Source organism: Polypterus senegalus, chromosome 9 (assembly GCF_016835505.1).
Source record: "Polypterus senegalus isolate Bchr_013 chromosome 9, ASM1683550v1, whole genome shotgun sequence".
NCBI classification, from domain to species: Eukaryota; Metazoa; Chordata; class Cladistia; order Polypteriformes; family Polypteridae; genus Polypterus; species Polypterus senegalus.
The window spans coordinates 1223801-1242419 of NC_053162.1; the positions used below are offsets into that span (position 1 = coordinate 1223801).

The following is an 18619-nucleotide window of genomic DNA, read 5'->3' on the forward strand; positions in this document are numbered from 1 at the left end:
GGGAGTCCTGCATACTAATGCTGACAATCACGACTTGTAATAAAAAATCACAGACGTCATTGGTACACGTGGGGCAGGCAGACGGTGACAAACATGGATAGAGGGGCACAAGAAAGGGCATCCAGCCGCTCGTCGCCCTTGTTGAGCAGTCGTCGGCTCTTCAGTTCCCACGTTCGCCACACGCGGGCGCTGCTGTCGCTGGCTGAGGACTGACGCCGTCCGCGCTGCTCGCTGGCGTGTCACGGCAGAAAAAAAAAGAAAGAAGCTGCGAAGAGGAGCGAGTGGGAGAGAGAGAGCGAGCGAGCGAGCGAGCGAGAGGGGCGCCGGCTGCCTGCCTCCCAGGATGGCGGAGTGAACGAGCGAGCGAGGGAAGGAGGGAAGGAAGGAAGGAAGGAAGGAGGGGAACGCGGAGGATTAAGCGGGCGCTGAGATTTCTTCATCAGCTTGGAACGCCAGCCCTCCTCTCGGAAATGTCGGGGAAGATCGAGAAGCAAGGTAAGAGGCTGTGGCGGCCGAGCGAGCGTGAAGCGGGGCGGGGGAAGAGCCGCGAGAGAAATGCGGCGGCCAAGGCGGGGGGTCGCGGCGGCCGGCTGGCAGGCAGGGCCAGGACAGCGCGGGGATGAGCGCGCTAAGGCAGGCCGCTGGCCACGCCGGACGGACGGACGAGCTTCGGGCAGGGCGTCTCGTCGGCTGGCTTTGGCCGCCGTGCTCGAGGTGTCGAGGGCTGGGCCGGCTTGGCTGTCTGAGCTGCGGCGAGTAACGGGGCTGCGCTTGAATCTGGGAGCGGCGGAGAGGGAGAAGAAAAGGGCGATGCTGCTGTTGCTGCTGTGCCTTTTTCGTTTTCTTCTTCTACTTTTTCTTATTTCGGTTGTGTTTTACTCCCCGAATTAGTCAACAGATGAAAAGGGAGCGCCTTAAAATGCAGGGCCCTAGGGGGCTGAAAATCGGCGAATGAGAGAAGTGCCCGGGGGGCGCATGGCACGTGGGCCTCGGGGTGAAGCTGACCCGTCTTCTCGGTCGAGCGCTGCCGGGGGCGGGGGGCTCCGCCGAGGAGAGGAGAGTCGAGCTGAGCTGAGCCGCGGCGCGCGTTTGGTGCTTTGTTTGTTTTCCGGACTCGCTTTAAATTTGGGTCAATGCGGCAGAGGGACTGCCGGCCGCCCCCCATTAGTTTGCCAACTTCCATTCGTGCCCTTCAGGCAGTTCAGACTGGGCAGAGCAGCTGGCAGGATCGGGGCGGTGGGGGGGGAGTTGAGGGGTATGGCGGTGACCCCGGCCCGGTAAGTAGGACAGGACTTGTGACAGTGAGGGGACCGTGCAGGTGTCTGCCTTTGTGATTTGATGAATTCATTTAATCAGTCTCTCCATTTCTGTTAGGAGTTTAGGACCCTTGCCTTGGAGGGGCCAGTTGCTTAATGCATTTGTGGTCTCGGCACCACAAGTGCAGCCCGCCGCTTCTTCACTGCCTCAGACGGAGACTTTTCAGGTGAAGCGGGTCACTCGGGGACACACCGCTGGCAGAGCCTTCGTCCTTCTTTACTTTGATCGAGCAAACGAGGGTACAGGCAGAAGAAATCGATCTGACACAGGATCTGATGAAATGGACGGCGTGAGGGGAGACTTAAGGGCCGGCATGTAGATGTGCCCACCAAGAGAGGGAGTGACGCAAGGCGGGTAAAGCAGTGGGCACACAACCGGCAAGCTGCCACTTCAGAGTCTATGTGTAGCCCCAAAGAGAAGGCCACTCGGCCACCATGTGCTCCAGTTGTAAGACGAGCAAACAGCCGGGACCCCCTGTCTGTCACAACCCTTGTGGTTTCTGTGTTGAACCCCATCCTGTGGCATATTGTGGGTGTAGGAAACTCTCATCCCAGATTGGGAATGCTGACTCGGTGGTCGGCGGTGGGATCGAGCCCCATTTTGTCAAACCCACTCCATGACCGTGTGACTACGGTTAGAGCGTCCTCTCCTTGTGATTTTTATCGAGCGCCTTTCTGTGGTCCGGTTGTTTCTGTTTCTCGACATCTGCACTACTGCCAAGTGGGGGCGCTAACTCAAAATCGAACGAGGAGGTGGCATGGATGGGATGCTTGTACAGGGTGGTCCGGGTGTAATTGTGCAGACCCTGATCGTCTGGATGACTTTGATTTACGTGGAGACGATTCTTCATGTCGTCAGTTGGCACACGTCTCGATGGTCTGGGATGTTTTGGGTGATTTTCTATATCATGAAGTTCTAGCGTAATGAAAATTACATAATTAGATCTGGAGCACCCTATATAGCGCCTTTACATCCTCCACACCATCCTGTTGCTCTTAATCATGTGACTGCTCTTTGAGGATTGTCAGCTGAAGTGTGTGCAGGGCTCTGTCTGTCTGTCTGTCTGTCTGTCTATATAGTGCCTTTCCATTGGTCACTCCAATCTGGTGCTGTACAGGCCCTGGTCAGTCCGTCCTTTGTTTGTACGTCCATATAGGGCACAATCCTGGCCATTTTATGGTGCTGCAAGTCTCTCTGTGCCAAGGGGAGTTGGCGGCGGGTATGAGCCTTGTTGTTCTGCTGCAGCGCCTTTCGATATCGAGTGACTGCTGTTTGCTTCTTGTCATTTTCTATAGCGCCTTTCAGAGCCTTGGCATTTTGATGTAGCTCCTTCCTTCCTTCCTGTTGTCGTGGAGTCCATGGAGGCTCTGACGCGAGCGAGGGTCCTGATAAAAACCAAAGAGCCAGGCCTTCAATGACCACTTGGGCACGGCCGTCAGTCTGCGCAGAGAGTGTCGACCTCATTGAGAGGCGGTGACATTCATGTGACTCTTCCTGTGAAGTCAGTAGACGGATCGGGAGAGCATGGGGGGGGTCATGAGGTCACTGGAAAGGGGTGTGTGGCACTCCCGATATCGCTAGTCTTTAGAGTCCTGATGCCCCCAGTTTGTTGGTGAGACATGGACGCCATCCAGTGACCTGAGATAAAGACTGGAGTCCTTCATGTGTGTCTCTCTGGTGGGACCTTGGGGGCCGCTGGTGTGACTTTATGTTGCTCATGGGGTCCCGATTGAGGCACAGGACCTGCATTGTCGGGTGGCGTCAGTTACGGCACAACGGCCCTGTGGCACGATTACCCAAGGGTGATCCGGCTCATTGTTGAGGACTCGAGTGGCTGGATCAGGCCCACGTAACGCCTTGCCCCATTTCTGGAGGGTGGGACTGAACCTCGTCTCTGCCCTTGGGAGGTTGCCAGCCTTTTTGTCATACCAGTGCCCGCAGCCCAACCTGACCTGCCCTTCCTTGTCAGTAGATTTGGACCTTGGGCAGGTAGGGCCTTTCTCTGGGCAATGCTCTCTGGTGCCACCTCAACACAGTACAGTTAGCTGTGTGTCTCTGCATTTGCACTTTTGGGTCACCCTTGGAGTCGGGGTGGGTGCTGCTGTATGGTGAATGCCAAGGTGGAGTGACGTAAAGCCACATTAATGTTAGTGTGTTGGTTTTTCTTATAGTGCCTTTCTGTTGCCAAGATCATCCCATGGTGCTTTGCAGGCCGTGATCAGTTGCTTGTTTGTTTGTCTGTACATTTGACCCTCTGGCAGGTCCCCATTGCATGTGACTCTTGTCACTTTATATAGTGCCTTTCAGTGGTAAAGCCCGTTCATCAGCACAGAGCACTTCCTGAGTATCTCTGCAGGTGACGTGACTCATGTCAATGTAGGCGGTGATCTTGGCCATTTTTCTTTATAGTGCCTTTTGGCCGTCCAGACCATTCCATGGTGGGTCGCCTGTACGAACGTTACTTCTGCACCTTTGGCTGGTGAATTGGCTTGCTCAGGACCCCCGCCTGGAGACTGTGGTGGGTTTTGAGTCTTGGGATTTATTTATTTATTTTTTTCCTTGTGCCCTGATGTAGCGAATGCCATCCCATGGCTGATTGGTGAATTGACTCGCTCTGATTCGAGGGGTGTCAGCAGTGGGATTGCCCCTGGTGGTTGTGTTGCGGTGCCCTCTTTTGCTGGTGCAGCCCAGGTGTTCGCATGTGGCGAGTGTCCGATTCTCAGGTTTGTGCCCATGCAGTGCCTTTTTATAGTGCGCGCCATCCCAGGGCGCAGGACACAAGTGCCCATCGGTGAGTTGACGTGCTCTGTGTCGGGGGGAGTCGGAGGTGGGATTGCACCTTGTGATGGTGATATAGCGCCTTTCTGTAGTCGCCACCCTGCCGTTGCACTTGGTCACGTGACCACAGTTTGAGAGTTGGTGGCTACAGAGACTGCAGGGCTTGTTTTTTTTTTTTTTTTCTCTCTCTATGGCGCCTTTCTGCTGCTTTGCAAGTTTCAAACAATCGTTTCAGGGTGTCGACGGGAGGGCCACTGCCATGTGAAGGGGCACACTGCCAAGGAGATTGAACCTTGGCATTTGAATATAGCACCTTTCTATAGTCCCCAGCACCCCATGGTGCTTCTGTGTGTGTGTGTGTGTGTGTGTGTGTGTGTGTGTTTGGGCTGTAGGCGGGTAAACAGTCCTTCTAATGGGTGGTCCTGTCGTTTTATAGCGCCTTTCTACACTCCAGACTCCTCTGTGGTGCTTCACCCGCATCTCTACGCCTGCATCTTTGGGGAGGTGAAGTGACTCAGTGCCCCGGAGGGGCTAATCCTCGTCATTCTATATAGTGCCTTTTTATCATCCGGACCATCCCATGATGCACTGCAGGCCTCGACCAATTGCTTCTTTCTCTGTACATTTGGCACGCAGGCAGGCAAAGGGCCTCCAGTCCATACTGGAAGTGATTCTTACTGTTTTATATAGTGCCTTTCAGCAACGACAACACCATTTATTTCTGTCGCCCATTTTCATACAAATAATGAGCTCAAAGTGCTTTACATGATGAAGAAAAGAGAAATAAAAGACAAAATAAGTAAGAATTAAAATAAGAATAAGAGTAAGGTGGTCCGATGGCCAGGGAGGACAGAAAAAACAAAAAGAAAACTCCAGACGGCTGGAGAGAAAATAAAATCTGCTGGGGGTCCAGCCCATGAGAGCCCCCCAGTCGTTTGAACCCTTGGCAGGTGAAGAGAGCGTGCAGGTAGTGACGGTGGCCATTTTATATGGTGCCCTTCCACGGGGGTGATTTCTGCATCTCTGCCCTTTGGCCTGTGAATTGTCAGGCTCGGGGTCCCACCTGGAGTCGGCGCGCGCCTTTATATAGTGAATGTCATCCTAAGGCTCTTCACGGGGGTCCGTAGCTATACAGCTTTGTAAGGGGGCGTCGGCGGTGGGATTGCTGCTTGTGATCCTGGCGTCCAGCCCACCCTGTTGATCCTCTCGCAGACCCCGGACACTGGCAGCGTTTAGCGGATATTCGTACAGATTTAGTCATTCGTGCCAGTGCACATTTTTTGATTGGCGTTTATTTGGTACCCACTCTCGCTCCAGTGTCTCTTTTTATTTTTAATCATTCTTTTCTAATTGTTACTTGGCGAGTTGATTTCTTTTTTTCGTCTTCATGCACAGGATGCCACCCGGCTCTTGTGGCAGCTCGATTGGCTGTGCGGTGGAGCCGTGCCGGTGTGCCCCTGGAGTTGAGGACGCGAGTGGCGTGTGATGTTTAGAAGACGCTCCTCTAAACGTGCCGAACGTGATGTGTAAAGGCAGGCTGAGGCCCCCCCAAATCATAGCGAAAATCGAGGCGGACAGTTTAGCGATGTTGCACAGTCTGTGGCTGCGCTGTGACTGAACTCGTAATCGACGTTTCCTTGAGGTGGTAAAACCAGTGACGCACACAAACGGAGAAGAACCAAAGCTGAAGAAGATCGGCGGTGGATGACTAAAGGCCGCGTCTCGTTCTGCAGCTTCTCCAGCGGCTGGCACTGAGACCCACCCTGACTCTGGCACCAACACCAGCTTTCAGACATCAGTGCCTGTTCGGGGTGAGCGATGTGGATCATCTACGATAAGATCATCACTTTCGCCATAACGATGGGCAAGCTGACGTTCTCTAGTGTGTCGCTCCCAATCCAAAACGGCCCTCGAGAGTGCGGGGCCAGCCGTGATTCTCAAAACCCGTTAAAAAGTGTCGGTGAACGGCTACACACACAGGGCCTCTTCATGAAACATCCCACTCCAGTTCCTCCAGTCCGTGCATCAAACCAGACCGTTGGGGTTCAGGGCGAGGGTCAAAGAAACTGAAGGAAAGTCTTGACGCGGAGAGACAATCGACAACCTGTTGACAGAAGCTTACTGACCAGTTTGTACATTTCAACGGAGAGACGAGGTTGAGGTTTCTTTCTGCCGTTCCGTCACTATGTGTCATAACCGCGAACGGCGTCTGGATGAGCATGGTGGGCGATAGGCGTGCCACGTGTTCCAGTTCGACGGTAACGTGAACTTCCTTTTGTTATTCATTTACACGTGTGGTCAGAAGGTGGATGTTGTGCATCCTCGTCGGGGGCATCTGCTGGGGTCGGTGGGCAGATTCTGAAATGGGCGTGTCCTGCGGCCCTTCGTTATCCGCTCTCCTCACGGACGTCCTTTTAATGAAGTGTGGCACGCCGTTTATGTCGAATGCAGATTTTACAATTCAGCTTTTCAGGAAGGCTTGCTGTCTGTTGGATCAAATTAACGGGCGCTCCTCTGCTCTTTGCACTTCACGATCGCCACCCCGTGCCCGTGTTGGACTGCCGTAGAAATGTGACACTCGGCGAGCCTTCTAATCGAATTCCCTGTTGGTTGCTCTCCAGACGCGTTTGACGCCAAGCAGGATAGACGTCTGTCTGTGTGTGTGTGTGTGTGTGTGTGCGCATTGGCAGTGCATGAAGTGCGCTGGCACAGCTATAGGGGGTCAGTGCTCCACAGGTTAAACCGGTTAAAAGATGATGGTGCCAGGAGACAGACAGACACTGGGGGGCCACCAGCCTTATGATGGACGGCGTGAGATTCAGTTGCTAGTCACGGTGCTTTGGCTCCCTGCAAACTATGTTGGCATTAAAGATGGCTCGATAACGAACTTGCTTGGCCATTTGTGAACTAACCACTGCACAGAACGTGAAGTCCGCTGACCGCAGCCCTCCGCCCAAACACGCTAACATGCTTTTGAAAGGTTATCTCACCCTGGTGGTCTGACAAAAAAAAAAAAGTCATCTGGAATATTCAACGTTAATGACGTTCCTAAGTGATCGACGCTGGGCTCTGCCAAACGGTGTCAGAGACGTGTATGGAAAGTGGAAAACAAAATCTTGTGTAGCTTGAGTCTCGTAATCCACTGGTCTGGGACGATCGCGTGGCCCAAACGTGTGCAGTTCTCACAACGGGTACTTCCTCAAAATGGCCACACAAGACATCCTTCCCACAATGCTGTGCATTTGAAGGAAGGACAGTGACCTGAGAATGGGGTCTGAGTCCGATCTTCAGTTCAGATGCACAGCATTGTGGGAGTTTGTATGTGCTTTACTGGACTTTTTCGAGATTTTTCTTTGTTGTGTTATTCCGGTGACGCGGTTTCTCCAGATTTTTGGCTCAATTCCGACACCTTTTGACAAAATATCAAGGAGCTGAGCGCGCAGCCCAAGTGCGCTTGTGGTGCCCAGAAGAGGGATGTCAAGATGGCGTCAGCTGACGTGCTGCTGCTGCTGGTGGCTGTCGAGGGTTTGGGGCCTGAGTGTTCGTACCAGTAGAGGGAGAAGATCTGTGCTGAGGCCTCAAGGCTTCTTCAGACCAGGATGGAGACGAGACGAGAGGAGAGCAGGGCAGGGCAGGAGCTTTGCTGATTTACCACATGATCCGAGAAACGTGGAATTCTTATGGAATGGAAGGTTTTTATTTATTTAAATTTTAATAACAAAAAAAAAAAAGTAACCCCCACCACAACAAACATATAGTGCAGTAGGCCAACCTGCTTATATGAGTAGGGCAGCAGCACTCGGAGACCCCCAAAATGTCAACATATCAGCTGTAAAGTGAAACAAAACTCCAGTCGAAGGAGCAAAAGCAGCAAGGAGAACAGCAGCTGCACCCCAAAATGTCCAAATAACTATGAGCTCCCGTCTGGCTGGCATTATATAGCGCCTTTCACATCTCTCTCTCTTTATATATAATGTGTCTTGGCCCCCCGGGGGAACATTTGGCTGGTACAGAAGCTCTTTAAATAAATCAAGACGTACACACACACCAGACTGACTAAAAAGAAAGGAGACTTGTGGCTTGGCAGTGCCAGTCAGAGTGACTCTTGTACCCTGTCTTTGTCGTACGTTTGACCCTAAGCCCCTCCCTCCTCCTGCCATCTGCAGCCCCACCGAGCGAGGTCCATGTTGTGAGGCTCTGATCTTCTGCCGCAGTTCCCTTTCCTCCCCACGGTGGTGTTTCTCAGGCCCACTTTTGGGTCGTGTGCTTCCACCGGTGGGTGGTTGTGAGTTGCTGTTGTTCATAAAGGTGGTGCTGGTGCTCATCGCCACACTGGTCATCACACTCGATTCCTTGAAGTTGTCACCTCCTTGGAAGTTTCCGCCTGTTATTGTTGTACACCTCTGAGTCCCACCGGATTGAATTTGGTGCTTTTAGCAAGTGGCGCTGCTTGGCATGGACTAGAGTTCACCAGGTGGACTACGCCATTGGGCGGCTGCAGCTTTAAAAAGGAGCTGAAAGGCTCGAGAAAGGAGCAGCAATCAGCTGTGTGAGTGGGCATCGGTGTGGGCGTCAGTGCTTCACCTTCACTTGGCTCCTTGGTTGGCGGCTTTTCTGGAGTTGTGCCTGCCTTGTGGTTTGGTCCTGGGTGGACGCGTCTTGGTCCGAGGGGGGCGCTGCCAGTCACTGGAACCCGGGAGGGCCAAGCTTTGGTTCAGAGGGCTGTGCACAGGGGTCTTCATTCCACTCGCCATTATCGCCTACACTTGTTGTAGTGGACTGTGAGCTTTTATCATTCATAATAAGAATTGTTTTCATTTCCATAGCACTCAAAGCCCGCTACGTAGGGAGTGGGCAGCCGCTTCAGCCACCAACAGTGCCCAACGTCCACCTGGCTGGTACGGCGGCAGCCATTTTAGTTCTTCGGAGCTCCTCGTGCTACAGAGCGTAAAGTCTGAGAAATAACAAATGTTCTTTTATTTTTATAAAGGCGCCTCGCTTGCCAGTGGTGACCCTTCCTCTGGTGGACTTTTGAAGTCTGTTGGTCAGGTACACATTTGGAGGGTCTGCTCCCCTGCTACTTTGGGGGTCTCACCCCTCCGGTCACGACAGGCTGAGCCAGTGATGTCATATTAACTATTTGGTGTTTTATATTTAGAATCATTTAGGCCCCTTTCCAGAGACAAGTGATGTCATAAAGGCCAAACGTAATCCCCGGCGATCCCAATTAGACTATCGTTCATGTTTTTGTCACTCTTAATGGCCGCTCCCCACACTCTGTTGAGAGTCCTTCTTGCAGCAGTGGTCGCTAATGAGCCGAGTGGCGATGCGCTCGCCCTGCTGACAGCTCGTCTGTCGTTATCGGAGTGTCGTGTGTGTGTGTTGCGTGTGCGTGTGTTTCCAGGCCGGCGACTGACACCTGAAGTCAGATGCATTACTGCTGATGGATCGCGCCGTTGGCAAGCGTTTTGTTAATTTTGCAGGTTGCTGGCCCCTCTGACTGACTGACTGCAGTTCCTTAAAGGAGCCCTCCCACCCAAAAGGGTCGAATTTGGGTGTCTGCCTCCACCAACCACTCCCTGGTGGTATTTGTCGTGATGGCCAAGAAGCACTTGATTCACAAATGTCATAATAGAGTGGGCTTCATTGAAGACCCAGCTTGAACAACAGCAGGCAACGTCAAAGCATCCGTGAAAAGATCTCGAGTGACTCGTGTCGGGAGTCCAGCTGTGTGCCCACCACATCCTCAGCTTACGCTTGTGCGGTTATATTGTCGAGTCTTCCTGCTGTCTCATTGGCTACCCTGTAGGGCTGTCAGATGACACAGCAACTTGCTGCACTCCCCATCTTGGACGTCTTGAGATCTCCGTAATCCACGTTGAGCTGCATGTCGCCATCTACAGGGCTCCTCAAGCCATTCCTGGACCATTTCTACAGGGTGAGACCACCTTCACCAGGGAGTACCATTGTCATGAACTGGTGTGTCTGGTCTGCAACTGTCTTTAGGTTGGTGGTACAAATGAATGCCAGGACCCAAGACCTCCCAGTAGAGCACTGCCCAGAACATCACACGGTCTCCGCCAGGTTACCTTCTTCCCATAATGCATCCTGCTGCCATCTCTTCCCCAGGTAAATAACACACACACGTCTGGCTGGCCACGTGATCTGAACGAAATCGTGTTTCATTGGACCAGACCTCCTCCTTCCATTGCTCCACAATCCAGTTCTGATGCCCACATGCCCATTGTAGCTATGGGCACTGTGACCAGTCTATGGCTACACAGCTTGTGTAACCTGACGCCTGTCATTAAGTTCTACAGTAGCTCTTCTATGCGATTTTGAACAGACGGGCACCCATGAGCCTGTTGCCAGTTCAGTGGTGGTCCTCCTTTGGACCACTTTTGGTAGGTACTGCCTCGGAGGCAGTTGTCTGGCCCTTGTCCGTATCGCTCATATCCTTACACTTGGCCAGGGAGCGCACCTCATCTAAGATACCCCTTTGACAAGGCGCCATTGTGGCGAGACGGTCAGTGTCATTTACTTCTCCCCTTAGTGGTTTGATGGTTGGGGCTGATGGGTATTCATTCGTATTCCTGTACGTAAGCCCATGTGATCCTAAAGTCGGCGGGTGAGGAGTACCCGATACACGTAGCAGCGGGCGGCGCTGTGGAGTCTCAAGCACTCGTTGGCTTACGGGAGTCGGCAGAAATGTACCGACGCAGACTCCTTGTAATGTGGTGTGTGAAGTTTACCAATTGTACGTTTAATCATTCATCTTTCATAATCTCACACATTCTGATTCGATTAAACTGTTTTCTCTTCAAGGCGGCTTTTTTAATTTTGTAAATTTATGTTAGGGTTGTTTTTAAGCCACAGCGACATCACCACGGCCTTTAAAGCCGAAGTGTCGGAGGTTAGGCTGCTCAGGCAGTGGCAGTGATGAAGTGTGTGTGTTGAGTGTTTCAGTCAGCAACTTGTAAATATTACTGGGGACGTTCAAAAAGTTTATTTATTTATCTATTTATTAAGAATTTCAAAAAGAAATCACATCGTTTTTCTTTGTAGTCGCCTTCGTTTGTGATGTCATCTTTTTAATGACCAATCATTACTCCTCCCTCCCGCCTTCACCGTTTCTGACAAAAATACAAAAGTGTGGAAACTTTTTGAACGTCCCCTGTGTGTGTAAATAGGAGTCTAGTTACAAATGGAGGAGTCGGGGTTTGTGGTACCAGAATTGGGGTTCGAGTCCAAGTTGGAGTCGACTCTGCAGACCACCACAGGACAGCTGATATAAAAGCCCAACCCCTGACAGACCCCGAACAACACGTCCGTGTACCTCACTGCACCTCAGTGACACAAATCACAATGCATGTGACTTCCATACACCCAGAACCCTCGCACCTCCCGAATGTCCAGCTGGTCAACAAATTCAAAACAAGCCGCTCGTATGTGCAGGTGTTAAATGTCCGGTCCAAAGCTGGCTGAGTGCGATTGAAATAAAAAAAGCCACCAAGTAAAAGGGATATGGAAATAGAAAAGGGGAGCTCACTGACCGTTTACGTCACGTCCTGCTGCCAGCGCTCCAGACTCCTTCCCGCAGACACTCGATCCTCTTGCCGTCCGCTGGTGTAATCGCTGCACTCGGCTGGCTCCGTATATTCCACTACGACACTTGGCAGGCTGCCCTCCGGGTAAATCAATTCAGTATTCACGTTGAGTAGAACGCCTCCCTTCTCTCATCTTCCACCTGACGCCACAACCCGCATGCGTCTTTTGGACATGTTAACCGATCACGACATCCTCTACAGAGGTCCTGACGTGCCAATAAGGACGGAGTGCAGTCTTGAAGCATAAGTACCAAGAAGCCCTCGGGGCACGAGTACCCTAAACACGTGGATTTGTTACAACACAAAACTAGAGTGGAAGATGGAAAGCATCATATTGTTTGGGATTTTACGACAGTTACAATGCCAAACTCAAAGCCTAGAATATGTAATGAGAGGGCGGTCCTCCAGGTGAAACATCACAGTGGCCCCGCCCCCTGAGGCACCACATACAGAAAAAGAGATCCGTGAATTCACATAAGGTAGAAATGCTAAATAATTATTACACAAGCCAGGAGGATGAAATAACCGCAGTAACGCTAAACCAGCTGTCCCAGTAGGTCTGACTAAATGGCACGCGTCTGATGCTGCTGGGATGACTGGGCCGCTTTTCTCTGAATATCCACTTACTAGAAGTAAACCAAATAGTTCTTCACCCCAGCTCACCGCCATACTGCAGACTCTAAACGCTGGCGTGGCGCCGCTGTTGATAACTAGTGTTGGGCAGAAAGGCCACGTGAAGTTTAGTGAAACTGGCACTCCAGTGCATTTGGGATGTGATTTTTGGAATTGTGAAACGTGAAACTCGCCGGTCTACATCACCACCTAGTGTCTGACCTCTGTTATGTGTTTATGGGGTCCTTATTGTCCGGTGGTACAGAATTCAAGGCCTTCTTTCTTGGTTGTGCTAATTTAACGTGCAGTTCATCTCATTCTCTGGAGCCACTGATGGTGCCCCTGACCTCCTCGCCCTCTAGTGCCTGAGGCCTGTTACTGATGGCACCCCCTGACTGTGTCACCCTCAAGTTCTGATTTAGGTTTGTAGCGGCCTTCTTGTCTGCCACGTGTCACCACTCTCTGGCGCCACCGTCTAGTGTGTCAGGACTAGTGTTGGCTCAGTACTGAAATTTTGACTTTGGTATCGATGCCACCCTTCGGACCTCATTAGCGGTGCTAAAAAGGTTCTGAAACAAGTGACGGATAACTCAAAATCCCCCAGTATTGCTTCAGACTCCCTGGTGTGCCACACAGCTGCGCCACTCTGCCCACTGCTACCCTCTTGACAGCCATGAAGTTTGTGAAGTCCCAATTGACTTGATGCAATAAGGCTCATCGGCTCCACTTGGCCCTGTGTACGGAGGTAAGTGACAGTCTAATGTGTACGTGATGCAGTACGTCACCCCCTCCAGCACCACTGAGATTATGCCTGACTGTGCCAACCTCCTAGCGTTGGGACCCTCTGTGTACAGAGTTCAGTGGCATTGGGACTTGTCAAGTGCTAATCGCCACTCAGTAGCAGTGCCTTTCTCATTTGACGTCAAATCTCGGCACCTCTTAGGAGTTTCGTGGCCTGGCAGATCTCTATGAGGGAGGACACCGGAGCCCTAAAGCAAACCGATACAACGTGCATGTAATGGATGACAGTTTAAAATACACGTTTATTTTAGCACGTCAGTTGTAGGGGTGACTGTAAAGAAAGCTCAGGAGTAAAAATTCTGTCATGTTACGAAAATAAAATTTGATGTGATGAGCAATTCTGGTTAAGTTCACAAGCTCAGCCCCCCCGCCCCGCGTCCTCATGAAGTGCCGTTACTCACCGATGGTTTTATTTCCGTTTGGGTTTTTTTTGGGGTGGAAAGCCGGGACTCCTGCTCCCGAAAGCCTCATCTACACATCTGCATTCTTTCTCAAGGGTACACAATGCTGGTGATCCGCAGCCCACCCGTCCAGTTAGTTTGCACTTGTTGTGTCTAACGTGACTTCAAATCCGATTCGTCAATGTAGACTTTGTGGTGTTTTTGATACATGGAGTGTCCACTTGGCTTAGTATAATAATACGCACCTGATCCTTCCCCACGTGGTGGCCTTTTTCTATTCGGAAAGAGACCCCAGTCTTCTCTTCTTCCCCCCACGTTTCCCAGAGGGACACAGTCGAACGCCTTTTCCAAGTCCACCAAACACATGTAGACTGGTTGGGCAAACTGCCATGCACCCTCCAGGACTCTGCTAAGGGTGTAGAGCTGGTCCACTGTTCAGCGACCAGGATGAAAACCACACTGTTCCTCCTGAATCTGAGGTTCGACTATCCGACGGACCCTCCTCTCCAGGACCCCCGAATAGACTTTTCCAGGGAGGCTGAGGAGTGTGATCTCTCTGTAGTTGGAACACACCCTCCGGTCTTTTAAAGAGGTAATATTTGCACTTGTAATATTATGTTGTATTCAGGATGGCTTGTGTTTTGTTCTGTGTATTGTATTGTGTTTTTTTTTTTTGACACCCACTGCATGCCCAACCTACCTGGACTGGGGGTCTCTCTTTGAACTGCCATTCCTGAGGTTATGTCCAATTTTTCCCTACAAAGTTTTTTTTTTTTTGAGAATCAAGGCAGGGGGGCTGTCAGGAGTCAGGGCCTGGTAAAGCCCATTGTGGCCCTTGTTGCATTGCATTCTATGGCATCACTCGTTGAACTGACCGCTGCTATAGTTGAAATGTTTTTCTGAGAAACTGCAGCCGTGTTTACTACCACATTGGCCTGGTTTAGCGCCCCCTAGCCTAGGTGTGTCGCCTTTGGTTTCCCGATGTGTCCGGCGATTTATTTTTTCTTTATTTTGACTCCTCCATTGCCCCCCACACACCGCTATCGGTCAGTAGCGTTCCAGCTATAAACCTCATTCATGTGGCCAGAGCGGGTGCAAGTAAGTTGTTACGACTCCAAATAGGCCGATTGTCCTTAAGTTTATTATCGTTTTTTTTTTTTTATACCTTCTTCCACGTGTTTTGCCTTACGTTATCATTGTTCTTCCTAAACCTAACACCTGGACAGACACACAGGTCCACAGTCAGTCAGTCAGTCAGTCAGTCATCTTCCTACCCGCTATATCCTAACATAGGGTCATGTGGGTCTGCTGGAGCCAATCCCAGCCAGCACAGGGCACAAGGCATGAACAAACCCTGGGCAGGGTGCACACACACACACACACACACACACACACACACACACACACACACACACACGGGACAATTTAGGATGGCCAGTGCACCTGACCTGCATGTCTTTGGACTGTGGGAGGAAACTCACGCAGACACGGGGAGAACATGCAAAATCCCAGGTGCCCAGTCCTTTTGTTACATCGATTGTACGGCTCTTGTTCGCATCCCATCGCCTATTTTCCACCCATCGTGCACATTCCTAAATTTCCCCTGTGGGAAATCGTCGTCGCTCTTCTGTAAATAAGAAATTAGGAGGTGAGACGTTAAGTTGAGGATTCAAGCCAAGTTTGTAACCAAAAGGGTCAGCCTTATCTGTCGTGAAACCCAAACTCGGACACCAAACACCAGTGAGTATTAAATGTGAAGCTCTTAACTTGTTTGGCAGGAATCTCTAAACGAAACACACAGGCTGAGTTTGGAGGGTCTGTCCGGAATCTCGGATAAGTGTGCTGTGCCGACTTCTTACACGGGAGAGTTGATGGCATCACCCGCCAGGTACTCCTGGGTCAGTCAGTGTGCACAGAAGGCACAAAATGGCATCGTCAGTCATTGACAACCAGATAACGGCGCACTGCAAATCCACTTGACTTGAGAATTCCTAGTTTTCCTCCTCTTTCTCTGTACGTTTAGCATTTGTTCGCTCAGAGGTTGATGTGTTTGCTGTTCTTTTCTCCACCCTAGCGGCCCACTTCTTCTCTTCTTTCACGTTAAAACTGATTAAGTCCGTGTTTGTGTTGCAATTACTTTGTACGTTTTCTTTAAACTTTCACTTAAGCTGGCACTTCAGTCTTCAATCTGCCTCAGGAATGATTTAAGATATGAAGAGGGAGGGAAAGTGACGGCGAAGTTACACATGTGCCACACGGGCGCCCTGCTGCTGAGAGTTGATTCTACAGGGTGGCACACTAAAAACCAAACCACCTCCGACCGACTGGCTCGAGCTATTATACAGGTGGGTGCCATCGCAATTGCGGATCCTCGTTATGGCGACGGGGTCAGCAGCCCCAACTGTGCCATAGTAAGGAAGCTGTGAGCCAGTGGGTACAGACGTGCGTGAAGGAGATCCGGAAGATGTATTCTCTGCAACAGAGGATTGGAATATTTCACGAGTGACGAAGTGTGGTTCCATCTGGCAGGACATGTAAATTCTCAGAACACCAGATGTTGGTCAGTAGAAAATTCACGATGAAAAAATTGGTGTCTGGTGTGCAGTATCTGCTGCACAGACCGTGGGTCCCATATTTTTTGAGACAACAGTCAACACTGCCGTGTATTCGGGAATCTTCGAGGAATTTTGCACACAATTGACCCCTGAAGAACGCGGGTACGCCGTCTTTCAACAGGATGGAGCGACATGTCACACTTCTCGCGTGTCACTTTCTCAAATTCACAATGTCTTCACAGAGGAACAAACTGTCGGCAAAGGTTTGTGGCCACCAAGATCACCGGACCTGTCCACTCACAACTTTTACCTGTGGGGCAATCGGGGGAACCACAGGGTGGCTCTTCTTTCTTGCTGTCCTTTGGGGTCATTTTGGGAGGCTGGCCTTTCCCAGTAAGATGTTCCAAGCATTCCCCATTTGTCACTTTTTGCTCATTTATTCTGCAGTTTCCTTTAACGGAGAAGGCCATGCAGTCTTCTAGAAACCTCCGCACTCTAATGGTGAGGGTCAGCATTTGGAGGTCCAACAGGGTCAGCTGTCCTCTATCCATGGCGTTGGATCAGCTGTTTCCATGAGGGACTGAAGGGTGGGCAGTACAGGAGTTGGGTGACTTTGGGACTTAAATATTTGAAGTGGCCAATTAAAAGTGGTGTTCTGAGATTTTTTATCGAATATTACATGCTGTATAAAAAAATAAAAAAAATTTGACATCATTCATTGTGACAAATGTCCAAAAAAAGGGGGGGCAAATACTTTTTCACAGCACGGTTTGCTCTCCTGAAATGACTTTTTGACTTGCGGGTCTGTATAAGGCGCCCATTAGGAGTGAGTTTGGATTTCCGACCCATCGATGGATGTCATCCTCTCTGAATTCTTCCTGCTGCATGTCATGTAGTTGTCACTTGGCTACGGGACACTTTTTTTAAAAGGCACAGCCCATCAAACCGCTTCATCTCACCATGTCTGCCATTCCTTGCTTCTACATAAGAATTACATGTGTTGGTTCAACGCCAGTGGAGCTTGGCATCGTCCTCAGCCCGCAGCCTCTCACTTCCAGCTCTTCAGGCTGATGCCACTGAGGTGTTGAACCTCCCCAGCTTGGCTCATCTCGTCTCCATTGCTGGTTCCTCTGCTGGCTCCTTGTCTTTTAGCCCACTTTTTCCCCATGGAAGTCTCTTCACAAATTGAGTACAATTATTAGAACAGCAGCTGATGAAGGGGGTCTCGGCTGAGTGGTGGGTTCAGTCCAGTCCCCAGATTAGCGTCCATATAAAAAGGCAGCCCTGCTCCACTGGGAGTTATTTGACCGAGACGGTGAAGTCCAGAAGAGCCTTGTCATCTCCAGGCCGACGGACGCGGTGGGGGATCCTCTCTGACATTTGCTGCCATGGAAATTTGACCTGCAGTGCCACTTGCTGTGAAGTATGCGCCCTGCGTAGTGAAATCTAAGTCGTCAGGCAGCCGGGGGCTCCTCAGCTGTTTCTCTTTGCGTTGCCGTTCCACACACGTTCTCTTCCTTCCTTCCTTCCTTCCTTCCTTCCTTCCTTTTCTCCCAAATCCACTGAAGTTCCACGAGTTCGCCTGGTGGGCAGTGTGGTGGTGCAGCGGCTGAGGCACCAGACGTGTTGTCGGGTTGTAAAGAATCTGAACTTGTAGGTCACCCTGGCATTTCTGTTAACTATTGTGGAGTGGGCTGCCATGTCGGGTGGTCAGTCTGCTTGGAGCTGTGAACTTGGGTCATGTTGGCGAAGGGTAAGTGGGGCGACTGGACTGGAGCCTTGTGCCCTGCTCTGTGCTGCAGCGCGGGGCTGTACAGAACTAAACTGAATTGGATTGAGCTGAACAGGCTGGCGTAGCCCACCTCACCCCAGATTGAGAGGGCGTCTGGGAATGCGTGCCCGGCCTGTTCACTCCCACCACCTGCTCTGAGCACTTCCTCCCGTCAAAGGAATCTGTCTGGGTCAGCACTGGGAAGGGACTTGGGGGTCGGCTTCTTTTCTTCTTATTCACTCCAAGCCTGTGGCATTTAGTTGGCTTTATTGTGAAACTGGGGGGCTTGGGTTCTGTTGGCAATGCAATACAGCATAACCAAGTCTCCTGGAAAAGGCCACCGAGCGATGGGCATACATGGGGGAAAAAAGACCATCCGTGTTCACCTGCTCCTGGCATCGATATTCGATTAACTGTTTTGAGACCTAAACAGACCAATGGAGGAGACCACTGAACAACGAGACACGACAACCGATGAGCTGTAAGCCAAGCCAACCTCCAGCCCTACCTGTGTAATTAAGAATTCTAAAGACCCTCCATGATTCACCTGGACGGTAGAAGTGGGCCGAGTGGGTTTGACTTCGGTATCAATACTAGCTTATCACATAGCTCCAAAACCCCCTGTCGTACTGCAGCCCCCCCGGGGGCACTAAGCACTGCGTCCCTCTTGATAGATGTGAAGTCCTGATCGCGTCGAAGCAGACAGGGGTGGTGAGGGGGTCCACTGTGAAGTCCGGGGTCTGCACCACGCACTGATTACCTCGTGATGGTCATGAA

The 18619-nt window shown here is 51.1% G+C and overlaps 1 protein-coding gene across 1 annotated transcript in view; it reads left to right on the top strand.

The window, feature by feature from the left end:
* The first annotated feature begins 223 nt into the window (after positions 1-223).
* The window catches only part of LOC120535056 (rap guanine nucleotide exchange factor 1-like), a 93969-nt gene continuing 75573 nt past the window's right edge, over positions 224-18619 (top strand). The window contains exon 1 of the mRNA XM_039762578.1: positions 224-495. Coding sequence (XP_039618512.1) covers positions 471-495 — 25 coding nt within the window. The 5' untranslated portion in view covers positions 224-470. The remainder of the gene's footprint in view (positions 496-18619) is intronic.